At 38.1% G+C, this 20,292-nt stretch overlaps 1 protein-coding gene across 1 annotated transcript in view; it reads left to right on the top strand.

Moving 5' to 3' along the window:
* SCML2 (Scm polycomb group protein like 2) overlaps positions 1-15,907 on the top strand; it is an 86,427-nt gene extending 70,520 nt beyond the window's left edge. Inside the window, exons 7-13 of the mRNA XM_039247404.1 lie at positions 252-372; positions 2,603-2,806; positions 3,528-3,710; positions 9,916-10,026; positions 10,881-11,132; positions 14,530-14,681; positions 15,760-15,907. Coding sequence (XP_039103335.1) covers positions 252-372; positions 2,603-2,806; positions 3,528-3,710; positions 9,916-10,026; positions 10,881-11,132; positions 14,530-14,681; positions 15,760-15,888 — 1,152 coding nt within the window. The 3' untranslated portion in view covers positions 15,889-15,907. The remainder of the gene's footprint in view (positions 1-251; positions 373-2,602; positions 2,807-3,527; positions 3,711-9,915; positions 10,027-10,880; positions 11,133-14,529; positions 14,682-15,759) is intronic.
* The last annotated feature ends 4,385 nt before the right edge of the window (positions 15,908-20,292 follow it).

The raw sequence follows: 20,292 nt of genomic DNA, 5'->3' as shown, positions 1-20,292 counted from the left end.
GGAGGAGGGGTTAACCCTGGGAATCACAGCCTGTTGGTCTTTTCCTCTTCTACCTGAACAGTTCATGGGCCCTTCTGAGAGCACAGTTTGGAAAGTACTGTAGCTTGTGACATACACAGGGGTTTCCAACCCCAAGGACTTTTGGCAGCTGATCATTTGTGAACCAGTGATGGTGATAATTTTTTGACCTCCTTATTTAAGAATTTTTAAAAATGTGTAATGTATACTTATGCTCTTTTTTTTTTTTACAGGAAAAATTTATTCCTGTTTTGTGTTCTACATCTTCAGCTTCTATAAATTCCCTACTGAGAGATCGTCGTGCTTATGATAGGGATGCCACTGCTGGAGCATCTAAAATAGTGATGTCTACAGGTAAATTAGTATTTTTTAAAGGGTATAAAATTACTAATTCTTTTACTCTGTGTTATTTTAATGTCTTTGAAGTTTAAGGAATAAAATAAGAGGAAAACAAGGTGCTGATAATATACTTTTTTAGCATTTTTCACATTAAAGTTTTTAAATTCCAGTTATTCGTTTTGATGTTAAGGAAAAACTTTAAATACACAAATCATTTGAAAATTCAGTACTCTTAAAGTATTTTATCCTAAGATTTACAAAGTTACATCATTGTCAAATCTGTTTTTGTTTTCCTTTATTTCACAATGTTTTTTTGTCTTATATGTAATTTTAAAACTACCTCAAATCTTTTTAAAATGCCTTTTAAAATCTCGACAGATCCTTGCCTGTCAAGGGGCATGATGACTTTAAATTATTCTCTGTTATGTGAAGAGTATGAAAGGGCACAGACCTTGATTGAACAATTCCCCTTTTATTTGTCATCTCATGTATGTTTTCTTGTTCTCTTCCTATTTTTCAAAGCCTATACTATTACTTTTTCTCCTAGATCTTTATCTCCCTTATAGTTTTCTGTTCTATTGACTTTTCTCCCAATTATACTTTCCTCACTAAACAGAGATTATGTTTTTGAAATAGAATAGGTCATCTTAAAAAGATTATTATAACATACTCAGTTTATTATGTCTGATTTTTAGTTCCTTAGCAGGAAAGACTAAATGAGTATAATGCAAAGGAGACAAAACATTGAAATGTTTTTTTAACTTCGCTTGTGTGCAGTAGGATTTTGTCCTTGCCATCAACACCATGGCTTAAGATTTTTTTATACTGTTTGTTTATTTTTGAGAGAGAGGCATGCACGTTCATGGAGGAGGGACAGAGTGGAGGGAGACACAAAATCCAAAGCAGGCTCCAGGCTCCAACTGTCAGCAGAGCCTAGTGTAGGGCTTGATCTCACCAACTGAGATCATGACCTGAGCTGAAGTCAGGACGCTTAACTGACTGAGCCACCGAGGTGCCCCACCATGGTTTAAGTTTTTAATGGCTGTTTCACTTCTGCGATAAGAGTCCATCCTTCCTCTGGCTGTTGCCACAAAGTTGAATTATCATATATTTCAAAATAGTGAAAGTGAAATTAGTGGGGTTTTATATTGTACTGAATATAGACTATATAAAATTGGGCAGTATAAATTAAGTGATGAATGAAAATAATGTGCTTCTTGATTTAGGGGGACAGTATATTTTATGTTTGGTAATAATAGACCTTCATATTGTTATATTGTATGTTGATTTATATTGATGGATTCTCAGTGAAGAACTGTTATGGAAACATGACATTTGAGTGATTAGAGATGATTTGCTTCTCATTCATATGCTTGGGGCACCTGAGTGGCTCAGTAGGTTAAGCCTCCGACTCTTGATTTCAGCTCAGGTCATGATCTCACAATCTGTTAGATCAAGCCCCATGTTGGGCTTTGTGCTGACAGGACGGAGCCTACTTGGGATTCTCTCTCTCCCTCTCTCTGCCCCACTCCCACTCCCACTCTCTTTCTCTCTCAAAATAAGTAAATATTTTAAAAATATAAACCATATGCTTTTATTATGTTATACTATAGTATAATGTACTGTACTATTTTCCTTATTTTACTAAGGAAAGCAGTCATTTTTGGATTTTCTTCAGTGAACCTTGGCATGTATATAAAGACCATTTTCATTTTCCTTAAGTTAATGAAAAAAATTACTCTAGGTTATTAGAACTTACTGGGTGGCATGTATCTTAAATTATTTGGTTACTTTAGAAAGCATAATGAAGGTACAGTGTTGGTGATTTAAAATAACTTCAGTCTAAGAAGGAGTTTTGACCAATTTTGAAAGAAAATTCTTATACTGTGTGTACAGTTAAAAGGTGAAAATATTTATCTTCATACCATCTTATGTGATGTGGGAATGTGTGAAGAATTGTTTTATGATGCAACTAAAACTTGGATAGTTTTTATTATAATAAGTTTAGGCAAAATTCTAGAAAATTGAATAAGCATTTGGATTATTTCTTTCTAGATTTAATATCTTTATACAAATTGTGAAAGGATATTTACATATGTATTTTTAGGTCGCAGAAATGATCATTGATATTACCTATATTTGGGTTCTCTTTGAAGTGTGGTTAGTGGGATATAGTAATTAATTATGTGGTGTTTATGTTGCTTTTAACCAATCTGTTATTTTTGTATACGCCTCTTTCCTCAAGTCTGTGTCTATGTAAACAAACATGGAGACTCTGGTCCTCACCTGGATCAGAAGAAAATCCAGCAGCTGCCTGACCACTTTGGTCCAGGCCCAGTGAATGTGGTCCTCCGGAGGACTGTGCAGGCCTGTGTGGATTGTGCCTTTCAAAGTAAGACTGTTTTTGGATTTCTTAAGCCAGATCATCGTGGAGGAGAAGTGATAACTGGTATGCTCATCTAATCGTTTATTCAGCTTTTCTTCCAAATTTGATTTTAGGTTTTGAGAAGGCAAGGATTTTATAATATATAAATTCTTTTATAATACTTATAGTCTATGAGGTATTTATAATATTGGCATATTTATATTGATATAGTAGACTATTTATAATAATTTCATGTTTACAGACTTTTATCTCTGGTTTGAAAAGTTTATATTCAAAATAGATAAATCATGTCAGAGTCATACTCTAAATTGAAGTAAAAGATTTTTTTGTACATGCTTTATTAAGTTCACTATAGACAAATTACTTTGGTTGATAATATATTTTAATGTTTTTAGAGAACAGATTGATCTATAAGAAGCTCTAAATGAAAATGTGATTCAAGAAGTGCTTAGGAGATAAGATACAGCTGGCTTTCTTGATTGTCTGATCAGATACTATATTTATACCCACAGAATGCTTGAAATACCAGGAAGTGTTACAGATCATTGGGTTGCTTCTGCTGTTATTGTTGTTTGCCTTATGAATACTTTTAAATGAGAATGCTTTTGCCAATACTGGCTCTTATGTTTGAATGAGAGGAACTTTAAGGTTATTCTTTTATAAATTGCAAAAACTACAAATTACATTTATAATACATTCCCTATATTTCTGGCTTTTTTTTTTTTTTGATGTTGTAGTTTCCATCTTTCTATGATGTAACTGATACCTCTTTTCATCCCAATAGCCTCCTTTGATGGGGAAACTCATTCTGTCCAGCTGCCCCCAGTGAACAGTGCATCATTTGCTCTTCGCTTTCTTGAGACCTTGTGCCACAGCTTGCAGTGTGATAACCTTTTGAGTAGCCAGCCTTTTAGCTCTTACAGAGGTAATACTCAGAGTCCTACAGAGCTTGATAAAAGTGTACCAGGTGAGAGAAAATATAAAATTTTATACTGTGCTTCTGGGTTTATATTACATTTTATAATTAGCTTGAGAATCTTGTGTAATTCAGTTTTTCCTTGTGTCCTCCTCAGAGTAGCCACAATGAACTAGTTAGACATATATAATATATAGTTTTTCTTCATTCAAAACAAGAAAATCAATTCTTATATTTATAATGAACTTGAGCATCAAAACCTGAAAAGTATTCCATGGTTTGATTTGCATTTCCCTAATGGCTGAGGTTATTTATTAGCATGTTTTCATGTACTTACTGGCAATTTGTGATCTTTGGAGAAATGTCTATTTAAATCCTTTGTCTATTTTTAATTGGGTTCTTTGTTTTTTAATTATGTAGAAATATATTGTTCTTGGTATATATTATATTGTATTTGTTATATATAAAGAGTCTTTATATATTCTGCATACAAGTTCCATATCAGAAACATTGCTTATATTTGTCCTTTCACTTTCTTTTTTGTTTTTTTTTTTTTAATTTTTTAAAATGAAAGTTTAAGGTATTGGCTTTTTTTCTTTTAATTTTTACATGTTTTTTATTTATTTCTGAGAGAGAGAGAGACACACACAGTGTAAGCAGGGGAGGGTCAGAGAGAGGGGGAGACGCAGGATCCGAAGCAGGCTCCAGGCTCTGAGCTAGCTGTCAGCACAGAGCCCAATGCGGGGCTCGAACCCACGAACCATGAGATCATGACCTGAGCTGAAGTCGGGCGCTTAACCGACTGAACCACCCAGGCACCCCTCAAAAAATTTTTTTTAATGTTTTATTTATTTCTGAGCGAGAGAGAGAGAGCATGAGCAGGGGAGGGTCAGAGAGTGAGGGAGACACGGAGTCTGAAACAGGCTTCAGGCTCTGAGCTAGCTGTCACAACAGAGCCTGACGTGGAGCTCGAAGAGATGTGAGATCATGACCTGAGCCGAAGTCCGACGCTTAACCGACTGAGCCACCCAGGCGCCCCTGTCCTTTCACTTTCTTGATGGTGTCCTTTGAAGCACAAAACGTTTTAATTTCAGTGAAGTCCATTTTATCAATTTTTTTCTTTCGTTTCTTTTACTTTTGGTGTTGTACCTAAGAAAATACTCCTTAGTAAAAGTTCACAAAGATTTACCCCTATATCTTCTCCTAATAATTTTATAGATGTAGCTTTTATATTTAGGTTATTGCTTTATTTTGAATTGATTTTTCTACATACAATGAGGTAGGGGTCCGATTTCATTCTTCACATGGGGATATCTAGTTGTCCCAGCACATGATTTGTTAAAAGAGTACTCTTTCCCTATTGACTTGTCTTTGCACCCTTGTCAAAATGTATGGATTTATTTCTGGACTTTGTATTTCATTGATCTGTATGTGAATCCTTATGGCAGTACCACACTGTCTTGGTTACCATAGCTTTTTTGTAGTAAGTTTTGAGATTGGGAAGTATGAGTTTTCCAATTTTGTTCTCCTTTTTCAAGATCATTTAGCCAAGTCTGGGTTTCCTCATGAATTTTAAAATCAGCTTGTCCATTTCGGCCAAGAAACCACCTGGGATTTTAATACAGACTGTGTTGAATCTGTAATCATTTTAGGGATTATTGCCCTCTAATAAAATTGAGTCTTCTAGTTCATGACATGGGATGTCTATTTAGGTCTTACCTAATTTCAACAATATTTTGTAGTTTTCAGAAGGGACATCTAGCACTTCTTTTGATAAATTCATCCTGAAACATTTAATTCTTCTTAACACTATTGTAAATGGAATTCTTTTCCTAATTTTTCGATTGTTCATTGGAAGTGTATGTAATTGGAACATTTTTTTAAACTTTTTTTTAATGTTTTATTTATTTTTGAGAGAGAGATAGAGACAGCATGAGCAAGGGAGGGTCATAGAGAGAGGGAGACACAGAATCCGAAGCAGGCTCCAGGCTCTGAAGTAGCTGTCAGCACAGAGCCTGATGCGGGGCTCGAACCCACGAACCGTGAGCTCATGACCTGAGCCAAAGTTGGATGCTTAACTGACTGAGCCACCCAGGCGCCCCAATTGGAACATTTTTTAAATCCATTCTACTAATCTGAATTTTTTTATTGGAGTATTTATCTCCTGCATAGTTAATATAATTACTGATAAGGTAGGATTTATTTATTTTTTATTCATTCATTCATAAGATAGGATTTGCATCTACAATTTTGTTGTTTTCTGTATGTCTTAGGTTTCTTTTTGTCTTTTCTTCAATTACTTTCTTTTTTTGTTGTTTGAAATAGATGGTTTCTTATATGCCATCTTAATTCTCTTTCCCTTTTAGTAAATTTATTGAGTTCTTTTCTTTCTTTCTTTCTTTCTTTCTTTCTTTCTTTCTTTCTCTCTCTCTCTCTCTCTCTCTCTTTCTCTCTCTCTCTGTCTCTCTCTTTCTCTCTCTCTCTTTCTCTCTCTCCCTCTCTCTCTCTCTCTCTCTCTCTCTCTGTTTCTTTCTTCCTTCCTAACTTCCTTCCTTCCTTCCTTCCTTCCTTCCTTCCTTCCTTCCTTCCTTCCTTCCATCTGTCCGTCCGTCCGTCCAGGGGTTATTTTCTTGGTAGTTGCCTTAGGGATTACAATTAACATCTTAATTTAAAACAATCTAGTTTGGATTAATACCAACTTAATTTTAATATTATGCAAAAACTTTGCTCCACTACAGCTGTGTTTTCTGTCCTTTCTTTGTTCTTTTATTGCCAAATTATGTTTTATACATTATAAGCCCCCAAGTACAATTTTCTAATTATTGTTTTTTATTACCATATTTTTAAAGTAAGCTTTCTGCCCATCATGGATCTTGAACTCATGACCCTGAGGTCAAGAGCTGCATGCTCTACTTACTGAGCTATCCAGGTGCCCCTAGTTGTTCTTTAAAAGGAAGGAGAAGAAAAGATTTATAAACACTAATCTATTTACTGGTACTCTTTGTTTTTTTAATGTGGATTTGAGTTGCTGTCGAATGTCATTTCATTTCTTGTAGGGTAAGCTATTTAAGTGAGGAATTTTCTCACTTTTGTTTAAGGAATTTCTCATTTCTCCTTCATTTTTTAAAGGTTAGTTTTGCTGTATGTCTTATTCTTAGTTGACGTTTTTTGTCAATTTGAATGTCATCCCACTTCCTGCTAGCCTCTGTAATTCCTGATGAAGTCCCTGAAGGCAGTTGTTAATCTTACTGAGGATCCCTTGTATGTGATGACTTGCTTTTTTCTTGCTGATTTTGAGATTCTCTTTGTTTTTTGCTTTTGATAGTTTGACTGTGTTTTTTCTAGTATGTGGATATCTTTGAATTTTTCCTAGTTGGGGATTGTTGAGGTTTTTGGATATTAGGATCAATGTTTTTCATCAAATTTGGGAAACATTTAGCCATTATTTTTTCACATGTTCTTTTTGTCCTTTACTCTCTGTCGCCTCTCCTTCTGAAACTCTTTCATTATGTGTGTTTGGTGTCCTTGATGATATCCCACAGGTTTCTGGGGTCTGTTCATTTTTCCTCATTCTTTTTTCTTTCTGTTCCTTAGACTGTATAATCTCATTTGACCTTTCTTTAAATTTCCTGATTCTTTCTTGTGCTAGTTCAAATCTGCTGTTGAGTTCCTCTAGTGAATTTTTTGTTTCATCCATACTACTTTTTAAGTCCTAAATTTCAATTTCATTCTTTTTTGTAATTTTTATATTGATGGTCTCTATTCAGTGAGACATTGTTCTCATAATGTCCTTTGGTTTTTTAGACATTATTATTATTATTATTATTATTTTAGTTCTTTGAACATAAATAAAATCACTGATTTAATGTCCTTGTATACTAAGTCCAGTATCTGGGCTTCCTCAGAGGCAGTTTCTACTGACATATTTTCCCTTGTATTACAGGGCCATACTTGTCTGTTTCTCTGCATGTCTCCTAATTTTTACTTGAAAACTGGGCATTTAAAAATAGGGTAAAGTCGTAACTCTGAAAATCAGCTTTTTTCTCCTTCCCTACGGTTTGTTGTTGCTGGTGCTGTTTGTATAGTGACTTTCCTGGACTAACTTCATGACTTCCTGGGCTCATTTGTTATATGTGGTCACTGAAGTCTGCTCATTTAGCTTTTAGCATTCAGCAAATGATTGGACAGGGCTTTCCGTAAATGCCTGCAACTGGTCTTTTTCCCATTCTTTGCCATGTAGTTCTGTGTATATGCTGAAATTTACCTTGAATGTTCCAGGAGGCAGTTTATAAGTCTGCTTTGTGCAGAGTCTCAAGGTTAGCAAGAAATGAAAGATTAAGACCTTCTTAGGTCTTTCCTGGGCATATGTACAGCCTTGCACATGCATGTGGCCTTCTAGATTCCCAGGAATATCTCCATGCTTTTCAAAGTCTCTTAATGGACATTTTATTCTCCAGGGTTTTGTTGGTTTGTTTTGTTTTGTTTTAAAGCATTTCAGTCAGCTTCTTGTGAGCCCTAACTGGTAATGCTGGCTCTGGCAGCTGCATTGTTAAATAATTGCTACTGTGGGGTGTTTTGCTTTGATTTGTTTTTTGAGCAATGTCTTTGAGATAGGGCTGTTCACACAGAGCATGCTCTGATTTAGGTTATTCAAATAAAACAAGCCCTGAGATCAGAGCTTTTCACTGAGCTTCAAGATTGGTCAAATAGTGACAGTTCTCTGGGGACAGTGCCTTTTGAGAGCTCCAAACCCATTGTGCTGCCTCCGGTGACTACTAGGCTGCTGGTTTTCATAGCTCCAGTAGCTGTGAAGCTGTTGGCTTACAGAGCTGCTGCAAAACGGAGTGAAGGGCATGATGTTAGGGAAGCTAAAATGGCACAGAATTTACTGTTCTTTCTGACATTTGGCCATTTTTTTCTTGATTAAATGCTTTTTTCAGTTGTTGTAAGCCTTTACTTGATGTCCAGAGTTTTGGGAAAAGGTAATTTTGCCAGTGTCTTTATTATTTTTATGAAGAAATGGATTTTTGGAGGTCCTTAATCAGTCATCCTGGAAGTACCTTTCTTTGATGACTTTTAAATCACTTTGTAAATTACTGGCTTTTTCTAGTTATCTCTGCAGGAACAATTTCACGCCTGAGGTTATTTCTGTGATACCTAGAAGCAGAAATTAAGACTCATTTTTATGTTTTATCAGCCCCAGATAGTAGGCCATATACGAACGAACTTCATAAACTTTTCATTAAGCATTAGAATATTACAAGTAAAAGATAAGTAAAGACCTTCTGATCTTGGTAAGAATATGACGTAAACAAATATCTATAGAAAACTATATGTTAGTATTTGAATTTTCTGTATCTATTTAATAATGGATATGAAAAGAGTCCATTATTTATAAGAATTTAAATGTCCTGTTTGTGGAAATATTTGTCATTCACTGAAATATGTTTTGTGTAATTTTGTAGTCCATGATTAAAAATAAAATCAAGTGATAAGAGCTCTCTTAGACTCTGCAGTAATCAATCAGTAACCAGATGGCTAAAGGTTGCTTATCAGGTGATCTTAAGAAGCATGCCCTGGCCCCCAGCCCTTTTAAACCAGATAAAGTTTGACTTTGGTACTTTCTTATTATAATATTTCTTCTCACTCAGGTTCTATTATCAGACTTTTTAGATTTCTATTATACTTAATTTTTCCTTTTAGTTGGGGGTTAAATCAAGATATTGATTGATATTTAGAGTATAATTGATAATTTGAGATGTCATTACTTTCAGGATCATGCCTTAAGGAGGAGTCCTTTAGATAGAAATGCATTTGGTTTAATAATAAGCTGTAGAGTATATTAAGGGTAGCTCAAGGCATGATTTTTGCATGTAAAATGGGATGTTCATTGTACCCTGTCTTCTCCTTTTCTGAATTCTTAACTTTTTTTTGTTGATGAGAACAATTTTTCCAGGCCTTTCGACACAGTATAATTGATTTCCTCACTGCTTCCTGAGGTATTTAGAGAGATGTGATGACCTTAGGATAAATAATGCCTAGACATAATGCTTTTAGGTCTTGAATATGATGTCAATGAAATATATAATGAGATGAAATGAACACACATTATTCATAAACAATCAAGTAATTGATAAATTATTGATGAAGTTACAATAGGCAGATGATTAGGAAACAAAAGTGTTATATGCTGATGATCTGAAAATGCTTGAGGAATGTTAATTAGTTATAACAGACACCTTTTTTTTAAAAACAGTAAAAGAAGACATAACAGAAAAGAAAAGCCCCAAACGGCCTTCTCAGGAACCTTTACCTTATGTTCCTGTGTCACCTAAGTTCCCCAAAACAAAGGTGCATGCTTCTACAGGTAAATAGTATTTATACATCCCAGGAGTGGGAAGGAAAGTCACTCTACTGCCACTTACTATATGCTCTTGGGTGGGGGTATGTATTTACTCGAATCAGTTTAGCAATCAGGCTACTGCTTTGGCAGCTTTGTTGAGTGTTTCATTCCCTTCAGAAGTACACAGTTGTCATTTCTCCTTAGACAAAAAAAAGTTACAGTAACATTTTCCATTCACCTTTGTTGCTGAAAGCTCATAAAAGGAGATTAGAAAAGCCTATTACCTTTCTCCAGTGAAAGTTGCTTTTTAATATATATATTTTTTATTTTTGAGAGAGAGAGAGAGAGAGAGGGTATGGGGCAGGGAGAGAGAATCCCAGGCAGGCTCCACGCTGTCAGCACAGAACTTCATGTGGAGCTCGAACTCTCGAACCAGGAGATCATGACCTGAGCCGAAATCAAGAGTCAGAGGCTTAACCTAGCCACACAGGTGCCCCTCCAGTAACGTTTTAAGTGCCCAAGTAATATACAAGTGTTAGAAGCCAACTGTGGTTATATTATAACAAATAGTTGTGAAGAACTGCATTCCTAAAAATGAATGCTTTAGTGAGGTGTTCACAGCCTTGGTGGCAAGACTGGCAGGGGACAATTGCCATGAGAAACCTAGTGATGTCATGGAATCAATTTGGATTTTAAGACAGAGTCCATTACTATGAATGCCAAGAAGGGGATGACCATGTACTTTGTGTTAGAGGTTTGTAGTTCAGTATAGCATGGCTTAAGTGAACTGTTGAAGATGACAAGATCTTTTGACCTATGAATAGTATTTAAGCTGTAAATCTACTGAAGATAATTGCCTTTGTCTTTTTTTCTTTTAGAAGAATCATTGTCTTCTGAAGGAAATGGCATGCTCAAGGAAGAGAAGCTTCCTGAAGATTCCAAAAGCCCACCACTAAATCCAGCAAGTTCTTTAAATCCTGACAGCAGAAATCCTATAAGCATTCATACTGCAGTCTCCGGGGATTTTTCTCAAAGTGTGCCAGGCACCTCAAGTTCAGCACTGGTGGGAACTAAATCTACCAAGAGTGGTCAATATGAAGTTAAAGTCCAAACGCAGAAGAAAAGTGAAGGTATATTTAAAAACAGTGATTCTCAACCAATGTGTTTTTTTTTCTCCTTAAGTTTTCCATGCCCAAAAATATCCCCCGAGAGTATATCACGTTGGAGAGAAAGTGCCAAAATTGAGGAGTTCGAGTGAGTCCTTCTTGTTTATGTCACTGTCAGGATCAGGCCACTACAAATCACTCTGATCCTCATGGCAGCGTAGAACTGTCTTTGGGAATCTGGATCACCAACCATGTCTCTCATGGAGACTGCTTAGATTCATGGTTCTTATTAATGGTTCCATTGTAATTTATCATTTCATTGGGTACTGTCTGGACTCACAAACAAACCTCCTGTGACTCTGAGGCCTGGAATGATGCACTCCCTCTCCTTTTTGATGTACTCTCTTCATTGTCAAAGGAAGGTCAAAAGAGACCTTTCCTGGCCCTAGCCTGTGTGTGACTCCCATATCTGGGCTCTGGTAATCTGTTGCTGCAGCCGTTTCCCCATTCTCCACACTGTCAGTTACTCCCTCAGACCCACCAAGAGTACTTAACATGTGTAAACACGGCAGCATCCTCTTGCCATTTGGAAAGAGCCAGAATAGTTTTCCATGTGCAAAGATAGCTACCCTTTACCATTTTAAGCACTCAGTAGGTGGGGGTAGGGGTGGGGTGAGGTGGGGTAAGGGTGAGAATTAAGTGTCTTATCCTGTTAGGCATCTCTAGGCAAGGTGAGTAGTGAAGTCATTAGGAACTATCTAACTCAATTGCTTTTCATCATGGATATTATCTATAGGCAACTGCACTGCATATATGCTGTGACATATTACATGGCGTCCTCTTCCATCTCCCGCCCCATGTAGATGGCCTCTGCTTTCAGAGTGACGTTTGCAAGGAGTCTGACAATAGATGTTTTTTCAATAAAGGGGTAATACTTAGGTATTTTCATAAAATACTAGCTTTTGAAGACAGGCTTTCTCCTTAAAAGGCTACAAAAGGTTACTTCTCATGCCGAATATCTCACTTTCAAATGTATGCCTAGCACTACCATACCAAAGTAGTCTGTATTTGGGCTTGAGAAGGCTAGTTTATGGTCTTCCAGGAGTGAAAAGACTAATAGTGATAACATTACTTACTAGTAATTTTCTATCATTAATAATAGAAATCAGCATCATCTTCATCACTATCTGACATGTACCAGGCACATAATATTTTACATAGCCTTATACAGTACATCTTTACAACAATTCCTTGAGATGTATGTGCCTGTTAAAACATTTTCCTGTGAGAAATCTGAGAAGTCAGATTTCTTGACTAAGGCCCCCAGCTAGAAAGGGGCTGGGTCAGTCCTTGAATCCAGGCACTCTAGCTCCAGGCTGTACGCTTAACTTCTGGGCTGCTTCCATCTCCAGTGAATAGGTAAGCATTTCACTTGAAAATTGTCTAGAGGTGTCATTACTATTATTTTCTTTAAGGTATCGGAGCTGTTACTTACCCTGGCTGCTGGTGATGCTCTCACAGCCCTCTGCCCTGCCCCATTATTTGAATGAAATAAATTGTTTATTTTTATTTTAGGAAAGAAATCCAACAACATTGTTGTGGACAGAATCATATCACTTTCATTTTCTTTATTTCAGAAACATTTAGTGTAAGACAAGGCCATTCAGGAAAAAAAGCATGACTGGACTTTGACTATTTTTCACATAATTAGTTTATTTCATGTAATTATTGAGAATAACACTAATGTTTGCAACTTATCTGATTGTTTTGAAGTACAGGCCCAATTAAATCATTTTTCCATAATGGATTAAAAATAGATGATCTTACAGTTGTTTTAACATAAAATTATAGCTTTATACCATAAATTATATTTTTGCCTATGGTTTTTCTGTAGTAATCTCTAAAACTAGTTACATCTTATTTGAGACCTAACTATACCAGTTTCTGATGACATAAACCAGAAAACCCATGAAAAAGTTAATTTTAGAGGTATGATAAGCTTGATTAGCTTTGCCAGTAACTTTTTAATCTCAAATTGAGTCTTTCTTGAGCTAAAGGAGAAGACTTTTCTGTCTAAATTGTTAAAACGCCTTAGGCATGGCATGGTCTATACACCATCATCATTTTCATTTGGGTTGAAACAGCCCAACAGCATTTCTTGGTAGGTATGACCAACATTTTTATCTCTGACAAGTGGAAGGAAGGATATATTTTAGTAGAGTTTTTGTTTCACATCGAAGTTAAAATAGTAAAAGAGAAAACAAATATACTTTTGAGCTACCCATAAAAAAACTTAACCATTGTGAGTTCTTTTGTCTTCCATATTGCTTTGCCCTTTACCTGGGTAAATATCAAAATGCCCCTAAAATGGCTGGACCCCAGATAGGAGAGAAAAGGTATGTCTTTGGTTAATTCATACCAAAACAAAACAAAACAAAACAAAACAAATTTGTGTCGACGGTCCTTGTTTAAAGAAACAGATCTTCCTAGCAAATGACAAAACTCACTTCTGTCACACACTAAACTTTAGAGAGTCAAGTGATCTGGTTAAGTAAATGAATACCTGCTGGTCACAAAGAAATTGCAGCACAACCTGGTGAACAGCACACCTAAAACTTTGTGAGATATGAGTGCTTAATTTATTCTGTGTCTCAATTATTTCTTTTTTTTGACCTATAAACATTCAACCAGAGTATCTATTAATATGCAGTTAAACTTGAGAGAGGTATTCAATATAATGTTAAAGTTACATCTGACATAGCCAAGCAGAAAATAATCCTCATTTCTTCTAAATTCAGATAAGCATTTAAGCCTTAAGAGATGCGAATTTAAAGAGTAAAGTGATGCTAAAAATGTCCATATTGAATACATGGGAGAGATTCAGTAAAAACTAATTCAGTTCTCAAAGATAGTGGGGTTACTGAAATTCATTGATTAAAGTGAATAAATTTAAGCAATTATCAAACCACATCTGGAGACTTGCCATTGTATTTAGCTGGTAAGAGAAACCTAATCCAGATATACTAAGAGGAGAGAGATTGAGAGAAATTCATTGAAATACTTAGAGTAATAGGTTAACTTAGATTAACCTAATTTAACCCAAGCAATGGATCCTTTGCTATCTTTGCCTGTGGCCAACAAGGCCTCAGATTGCTCAGTCTGTTTTATCGTTTTTGAAACTTTAGGGTAAATTCTGAAGCTGCTTTTGTTTTTCGGGAGGTCAGATGGGGTACTCTTGGGTAGCCATCCTCAGGTCATCTCCAGGCTTTCACTGGATTCTACCGTTGGAGTCCTGGGTCCTTGCTGGGGTACTTAGTGGAAGGTTCCAGGAATGAGAGACCATTTCTCCCTACCTAACATCTCTTCTTTCAGGATAATGATCAGGTCAAGTATGATTTGTCTTTTTTCCCCCCCATTGAAGCTCCAAGTTATATAGCTGTACCTGACCCCAGTGTCCTGAAACAAGGCTTCTCTAAGGACCCTTCAACCTGGTCTGTGGATGAAGTGATACAGTTTATGAAACATAAAGATCCTCAAATATCAGGCCCCCTCGCCGACCTCTTCAGGCAACATGTAATGTATCTTTTGATCCGGTTTTCCTGCCGTAATGCCTTTCAATGACCTCTGTGCAGGCCCTTCACTTGGATGGATGCTGATTAGTGTGGATGGTGGGGGAACCCTATCAACTGATTTTTTTTCCATATGTCAGATTACTTGGCCCAAAGTTAGAGTCTTAAATGGTAGACACTGGATCTGTGCTTTAAACGGGTACTCAGGTACCTAAAGTACTACAAGTCTTCAAGTTCTCAAGAGAAGATGATTCAGCATGGCCACTCTCAGATGTCTTCTCCCACAAGGATCCTCCTCCCCTCTCCTCCCTGCTTTACCCCAGGACCGTGAGTAGGAGGGGGTAACCACAAGCTGTGACAGGGTATCCTCCTTGTTAATGATGCCCAATGAGTCCAGCACCCGTAAGATTAAAATGCAGTTTTATTTTAAATAGGAGCTCATTAATCCCAAATAATACGCTTCTGTGACATAAATTGGTTAACTAAGGAAATAAAGAAATTTTAGGAGGATGCCTTGTGTCTATTAAGTAATGTTTATTATCGTCTTTTCTGAGAAATCAGTGACCAAATAGCTTATGTCCTTTGCAGTATTCTAAGAAAATCGGTAGTTTTAGCATTTAATTAGCTTCAGACAACTAATTAGCTTTCAACATAAAGACAACACTATATATAGCACATTTATAGTTTGCATTGATGCTGACATACTCCTCTTCTCAGCCTTTTTAAGAAAGTTAATGACCGTCTGAAATTTGTTTCTACAATTCGTAGTTTTCTACTCTTTATCATAGATATGTAGTATTTTATTAAACACACAGTATTTAAAATCAGATAGTTTGATGCCTAGGCCATTTTTGAAAGATACTGGATTAAATTTTATTTTTCTTAAAATTTGAAGTGAACTTAAAAATTGTCAAATGATGTCTTGCTGTAGAAACTGTATTTTTAATAGTTCTCAGGAAATAAATGCATATTCAGAGAATATATATAGAGAATGTACAACTGCTCTATTTTACATGTTCTTATATATAAATAACTTGACAAAATATGAATGCATTATTAATTATAATTTCCTTTCTCTGTAGGAAATTGATGGGAAGGCTCTGCTACTACTCAAAAGTGATATGATGATGAAGTACATGGGGCTGAAGCTGGGCCCAGCATTAAAGTTGTGTTACTACATTGAAAAACTTAAAGAAGGAAAATACAATTAAAAAGATGTTTATGTTTAGATTGGACAAAATTCTCAGTTGTCCTGATAACTTTTAATTTAAAAATACTTTTATTCTCCTAGCAGCTTTTGTTTGGTAGACAGTCCTCTAAAAGTATGTTATATCCAGAATTGCAAAACAACAGTATAGTCCAGTCTACTTCCTTAAAAACTGTTTAACGTGTTAGCATTAGCATATTCAAATTGGGAGTTCTTTATGTCTTTTTCTTATTTTACAGTTTAAAATGTATCATTTTATTGCACAGTTTACAAATTTATTTCATGCTGGAAACAGAGAAACACCTTTGATTTCAATTAATGTTTATATGTAGAACCAAAACAGCTGAATCCCAAAGGGGAAAGTATCAGGGACTGACAAGTTCTCTTATAAAGTCCGTGAGAAGTTTTCCTTAGAAGAGAATTTAAAGATGCAACTCTAGATATTATCTCTTTCTCCAGATATTTTATGTCTGTTACTGCAATCTTCTGTTCGTGTTCTGCCAGTTTCCAGAAAGGGAAAGCCATATAAATTATTTTCTTTTTGTTATTATTTCTCTCTATGTTGTATTTGTTCATATTTAAAGAAAAAAAGCAAACTTATAAACTTTCATAAAGTGTTCTTAATCAGTTTTTGATAAATTTTGAACAATTATAGGATATATAGAATGGTTGTTTTATGCAGGAGATATTATACTACAAGGTGGTTTGGATGGAGTCAGATTAATGTTTTTTCAATAATATACCTATTGTTTTAAAACATTACATATTTTCGCTAAGCGTAGACATTTAACTGGGCATTCATTTCTCACATCTCTATATGAAGACGCCTGTGCCCAAATTTTTATAAGATATATATTTTATTGTCTGTGTTTATTCCTCATATGGATACTATACCATATTTATATATTATCCTATACCTGTAGGTATACGAACAAATAAATCTCTTCTTTTTGAATTTAATATGGCACTTTGTACTGCCAGAGAGGTGATGGTGAACTATTTATATAGTTAGAGGTTTTTATTCTATAAAAAAGATGTGCATCATTTGCTATCACTATTACCTCTCAGCTTTGTCTTCAGGGGATGAGAAACAATCCGTCGTTGGTTTTCACACAGGGAAGCTCTCTGTCCTATGCAATGTTTCTAGTGAGTTTGCTTAGCTCTGAGCCATTCATTCTGCTACGTTTTGGAAGATGCATTCATTCTGACTTCTCATTTTGGGCTTTATTTTTAAAGTTACAATTTTAAAGGGGAAATGGTGCTATATGTTTATTGTAATTACTTTGTATAACTTTGGTGTAATGTTTATAAGCTATGAGAATCTGTGCTAAACGTCTTAGCCATTTGTTGTAAATGCCAATAAAATATACACCAGGGGCATGAATGTACATTTTCTTTTCCAGGAAACCAAATGTACTTTATATAAGAATGCAACTATTTAAAGGGTGATTTTATCTGTGTTATTCCTTTTGTGTTATAAGACAGAATTCTAATTTAAACCTGGTTTTTCTTCAAATTGTGTGAAGATGCTGGTGCCCAGTTGAACAGTCCTCAGGTGTTTGAATACAATGTTTTACAGTTTTCAGATTTAAAAATATAATAAAGTTTAAAAACCACAGTAATTAATGTCACAGCCTCGGATTTGATTCGATTCGTTTTCACCGCAAGACGTTAACGTTCGCACTTACTAGTTGCTGAAGCAGCACTCTGGTAAGTTCGTGGCTCTCTGTGTCCACATACTTGAGTTTCGACACTTGCCCTCGTTCTACAGAGACGCGGATTCCTAGCAGCAAAGGGCTGCTCTCTCTCGTAGGGCCTGAGACCACACCCCCGGGGAGCAGTCCTCAAAGCCTGCTGCTCGCAGCGGTATTGAAGAGGAAGTCGGAAGCTCCGCACGCCGAGCTCTGCAGCCCTCTGGACACACCGAGCACTTGCCTTCCTCTTTGCGTGATTTCTCGTCGTCCTCGCAACATCTCACGATGGCATTCCAGAGTAGGACTTCCCAGGCTTGAACCCAGGCGCCCCCCGCCCCCCCCCCCCCCCCCCCCCCCCCCCCCCCCCCGCTAGCGTGAAAAGGCCATGCCCTTCTGTAACGCTGCTGGAGATTAAGAACTAAACATCTTGACGAAGGTCCTGCTATTCCAGCGACGTAAGGGATTGTATTCACAGTGGGCTGAGTCCCCGAAGTCCGGGGGAAGTTCCGGGGCTGTTGGCACAGTGAGGTGCCGCGACTGCCTTCTGTTTCCAAGTCCTCTGAGGCTGATCCAGGGAAGGAGGGAGGGTTGTAGGGTATGGTGGACGTGCCGCCCAGGGCTCGCGTTCAGAAAGCGTGGCAGACGGTGTTCCTCCGTTTACCTCCCAGTGGCCTCACCTTTGGTGTCACTGTTGCACGTGCCTTAGGCTGGCCTTCGCTGTTCAAGGGCATTGAGGTCGCGTGGGGTGTACATCCTCCACGAGGACAAAAGTCAATCCGTTGGGAGGGGGCGAACATATTACATGTTCCTTTCATTATGTTTTATTTACACTTTTAAAGATTTCTTAAAAAATAATCTCTACACGCAATGTGGAGCTCGAACCCACAGCCTGGAGATTAAGTGTCACATACCGCACCAACTGAGCCAGTCAGGTACCCCTACATGTCCCTTTTATATGGAGAGAAGACGAGAGAGATGGAGTTCACCTATGTTGACGTACGGACTGACGAACCTAGAGAGTTCCAAAGTGCTGGCTGGTGTCGATACCACCACCCAGCCTTCCTTTCCTTGTTTTTGAAACTTGTATTTATATATTATGAGGAAGAGAGAGAGAAAGCGTGCATACAAGCAAGAGAGAGGGGCGGGGGAGGAAAAGAGAGAGAGAGAGAGAGAGAGAGAGTCCTAAGCAGACTCCAGGCTCAGCACAAAGCCCGATATGGGGATCGACCCCATGACCCTTACATCCCGACCTGAGCCGAAATCGAGAGTCAGACGCTTAACCGCCTGAGCCACTCAGGCTCGGCCCACCCAGCCTTTCTAAGGTCTCCCCTGTGCAGCCTGGAAGCCGCATTTCCCAGGCCCCCTTACCAGTAAGGGGGGTAGATTCTCCCACAAGTGAGGAGGAAGAAGGGAAGGAGAAGCAGTTTTCCGGTGGTGGCTGCCTGGGACAGCCTTTGGCATCAGCAGAAGGCAGACAGGCGTTTGCCCAGTGGCCTCTGGATGTCGTCCTGGGATTTACCCACTTCAGTCATGCAGGAGGCTGAAAGCACTGAGCGAGCTTCCCTGCAACCCTTGTGCTCCCGGATCTCCAGAAACTGCTTCCCTCATCTTGGCCCCCTGCCTTCCAGAAGCTTCTGGTTCTGTATTAAACCACTTCCATTCGAAAGACTTAGAATGTCATGTGTCGCCTCTCAGTCGGCCTCCCTCCCTATGGAAGCTCCCCACTGTCGGGAGGGAGGAGTAGAAGTTGCACACGGAGGGCCCTTTCTGTTCTCTCGTTTCAATAAGCGAGTGCCTTTCATCAGACCTAAGTCTCCTGTGGCCGTGAGATGCGCCATTGTTTTAGGGACCAAACAGGAGAGAAGAATGGTGCCTGGGACATCACACACCGTGATCATATATGCAGGTAATCCCTTGCTTTTTCATTCAGTTATGTCAATTCCCAAACACCCAGCAAACCTTAGGAAAGGAGGCGGAGGGAGTGAGCCTCTTTTGGGAGGTGAGTGAAAGACCCCACAGGCGCGGCATTGCAGGCGGAAGCCAAGAGCAGAACGTCCCTGGTAGCGGCACACACCGGCAATGGTATTTGAAAGTGTATTTTAAAAAGCGGAGATGAGAGAAAGCACCCCCGGAAAGGTGCTAAATGATTGGCAGGCTGCTCGGCATGGAGGACTAAACGAAAGAGTTTCCTCTTTCACACCGCAGGCACCTTGCTGTCCACGTGGGAAAGGAGCATCAAAACTCCAGGGGAGTCTGGGTGGCTCAGCCGCTTGAGCGTCGACTCTTGATTTCGGCTCAGGTCTTGATGCAGGGTGGTGGGATTGAGCCCCACGTCGGGCTCCACGCTGAGCATGGAGCCTGCGTAAGACCCTCTCTCTCTCCCTCTGCCCCCTCCCCCGCTCACTCGCACGTGCCCTCTCTCTCAAAACAAACACAAACCCTCCAAATACCTGGGTAACTTGCAAATGTCCAAGACGTGGCAAAGGTGAAGTAGGCATGAGGTATACCAGATGACCCTTGCCGGGTGGGGAGGAGGAGCCGCCTGCCTGAGGAAGTGTCGCTGGAGCCCCGACCAGAAGGATGAGACCAGAAGGATGATGAGCAGGGGGGCGGAGGGACGTGTGCTTTCAAGGCCAGGGCCACTGAGCAGGGGTGCGGGGAGCTGTGAGAAACGCGCCCATGTCTCTTCTAGTAGATTTGTGGTTCTTTGTTGT

This window comes from Hyaena hyaena, unplaced genomic scaffold (assembly GCF_003009895.1).
Source record: "Hyaena hyaena isolate Hyena2069 unplaced genomic scaffold, ASM300989v1 scaffold_295, whole genome shotgun sequence".
Lineage (NCBI taxonomy): Eukaryota > Metazoa > Chordata > Mammalia > Carnivora > Hyaenidae > Hyaena > Hyaena hyaena.
The sequence above is the reverse complement of the archived record's forward strand: the minus strand, read 5'-3'. Positions and strand labels throughout refer to the sequence as shown.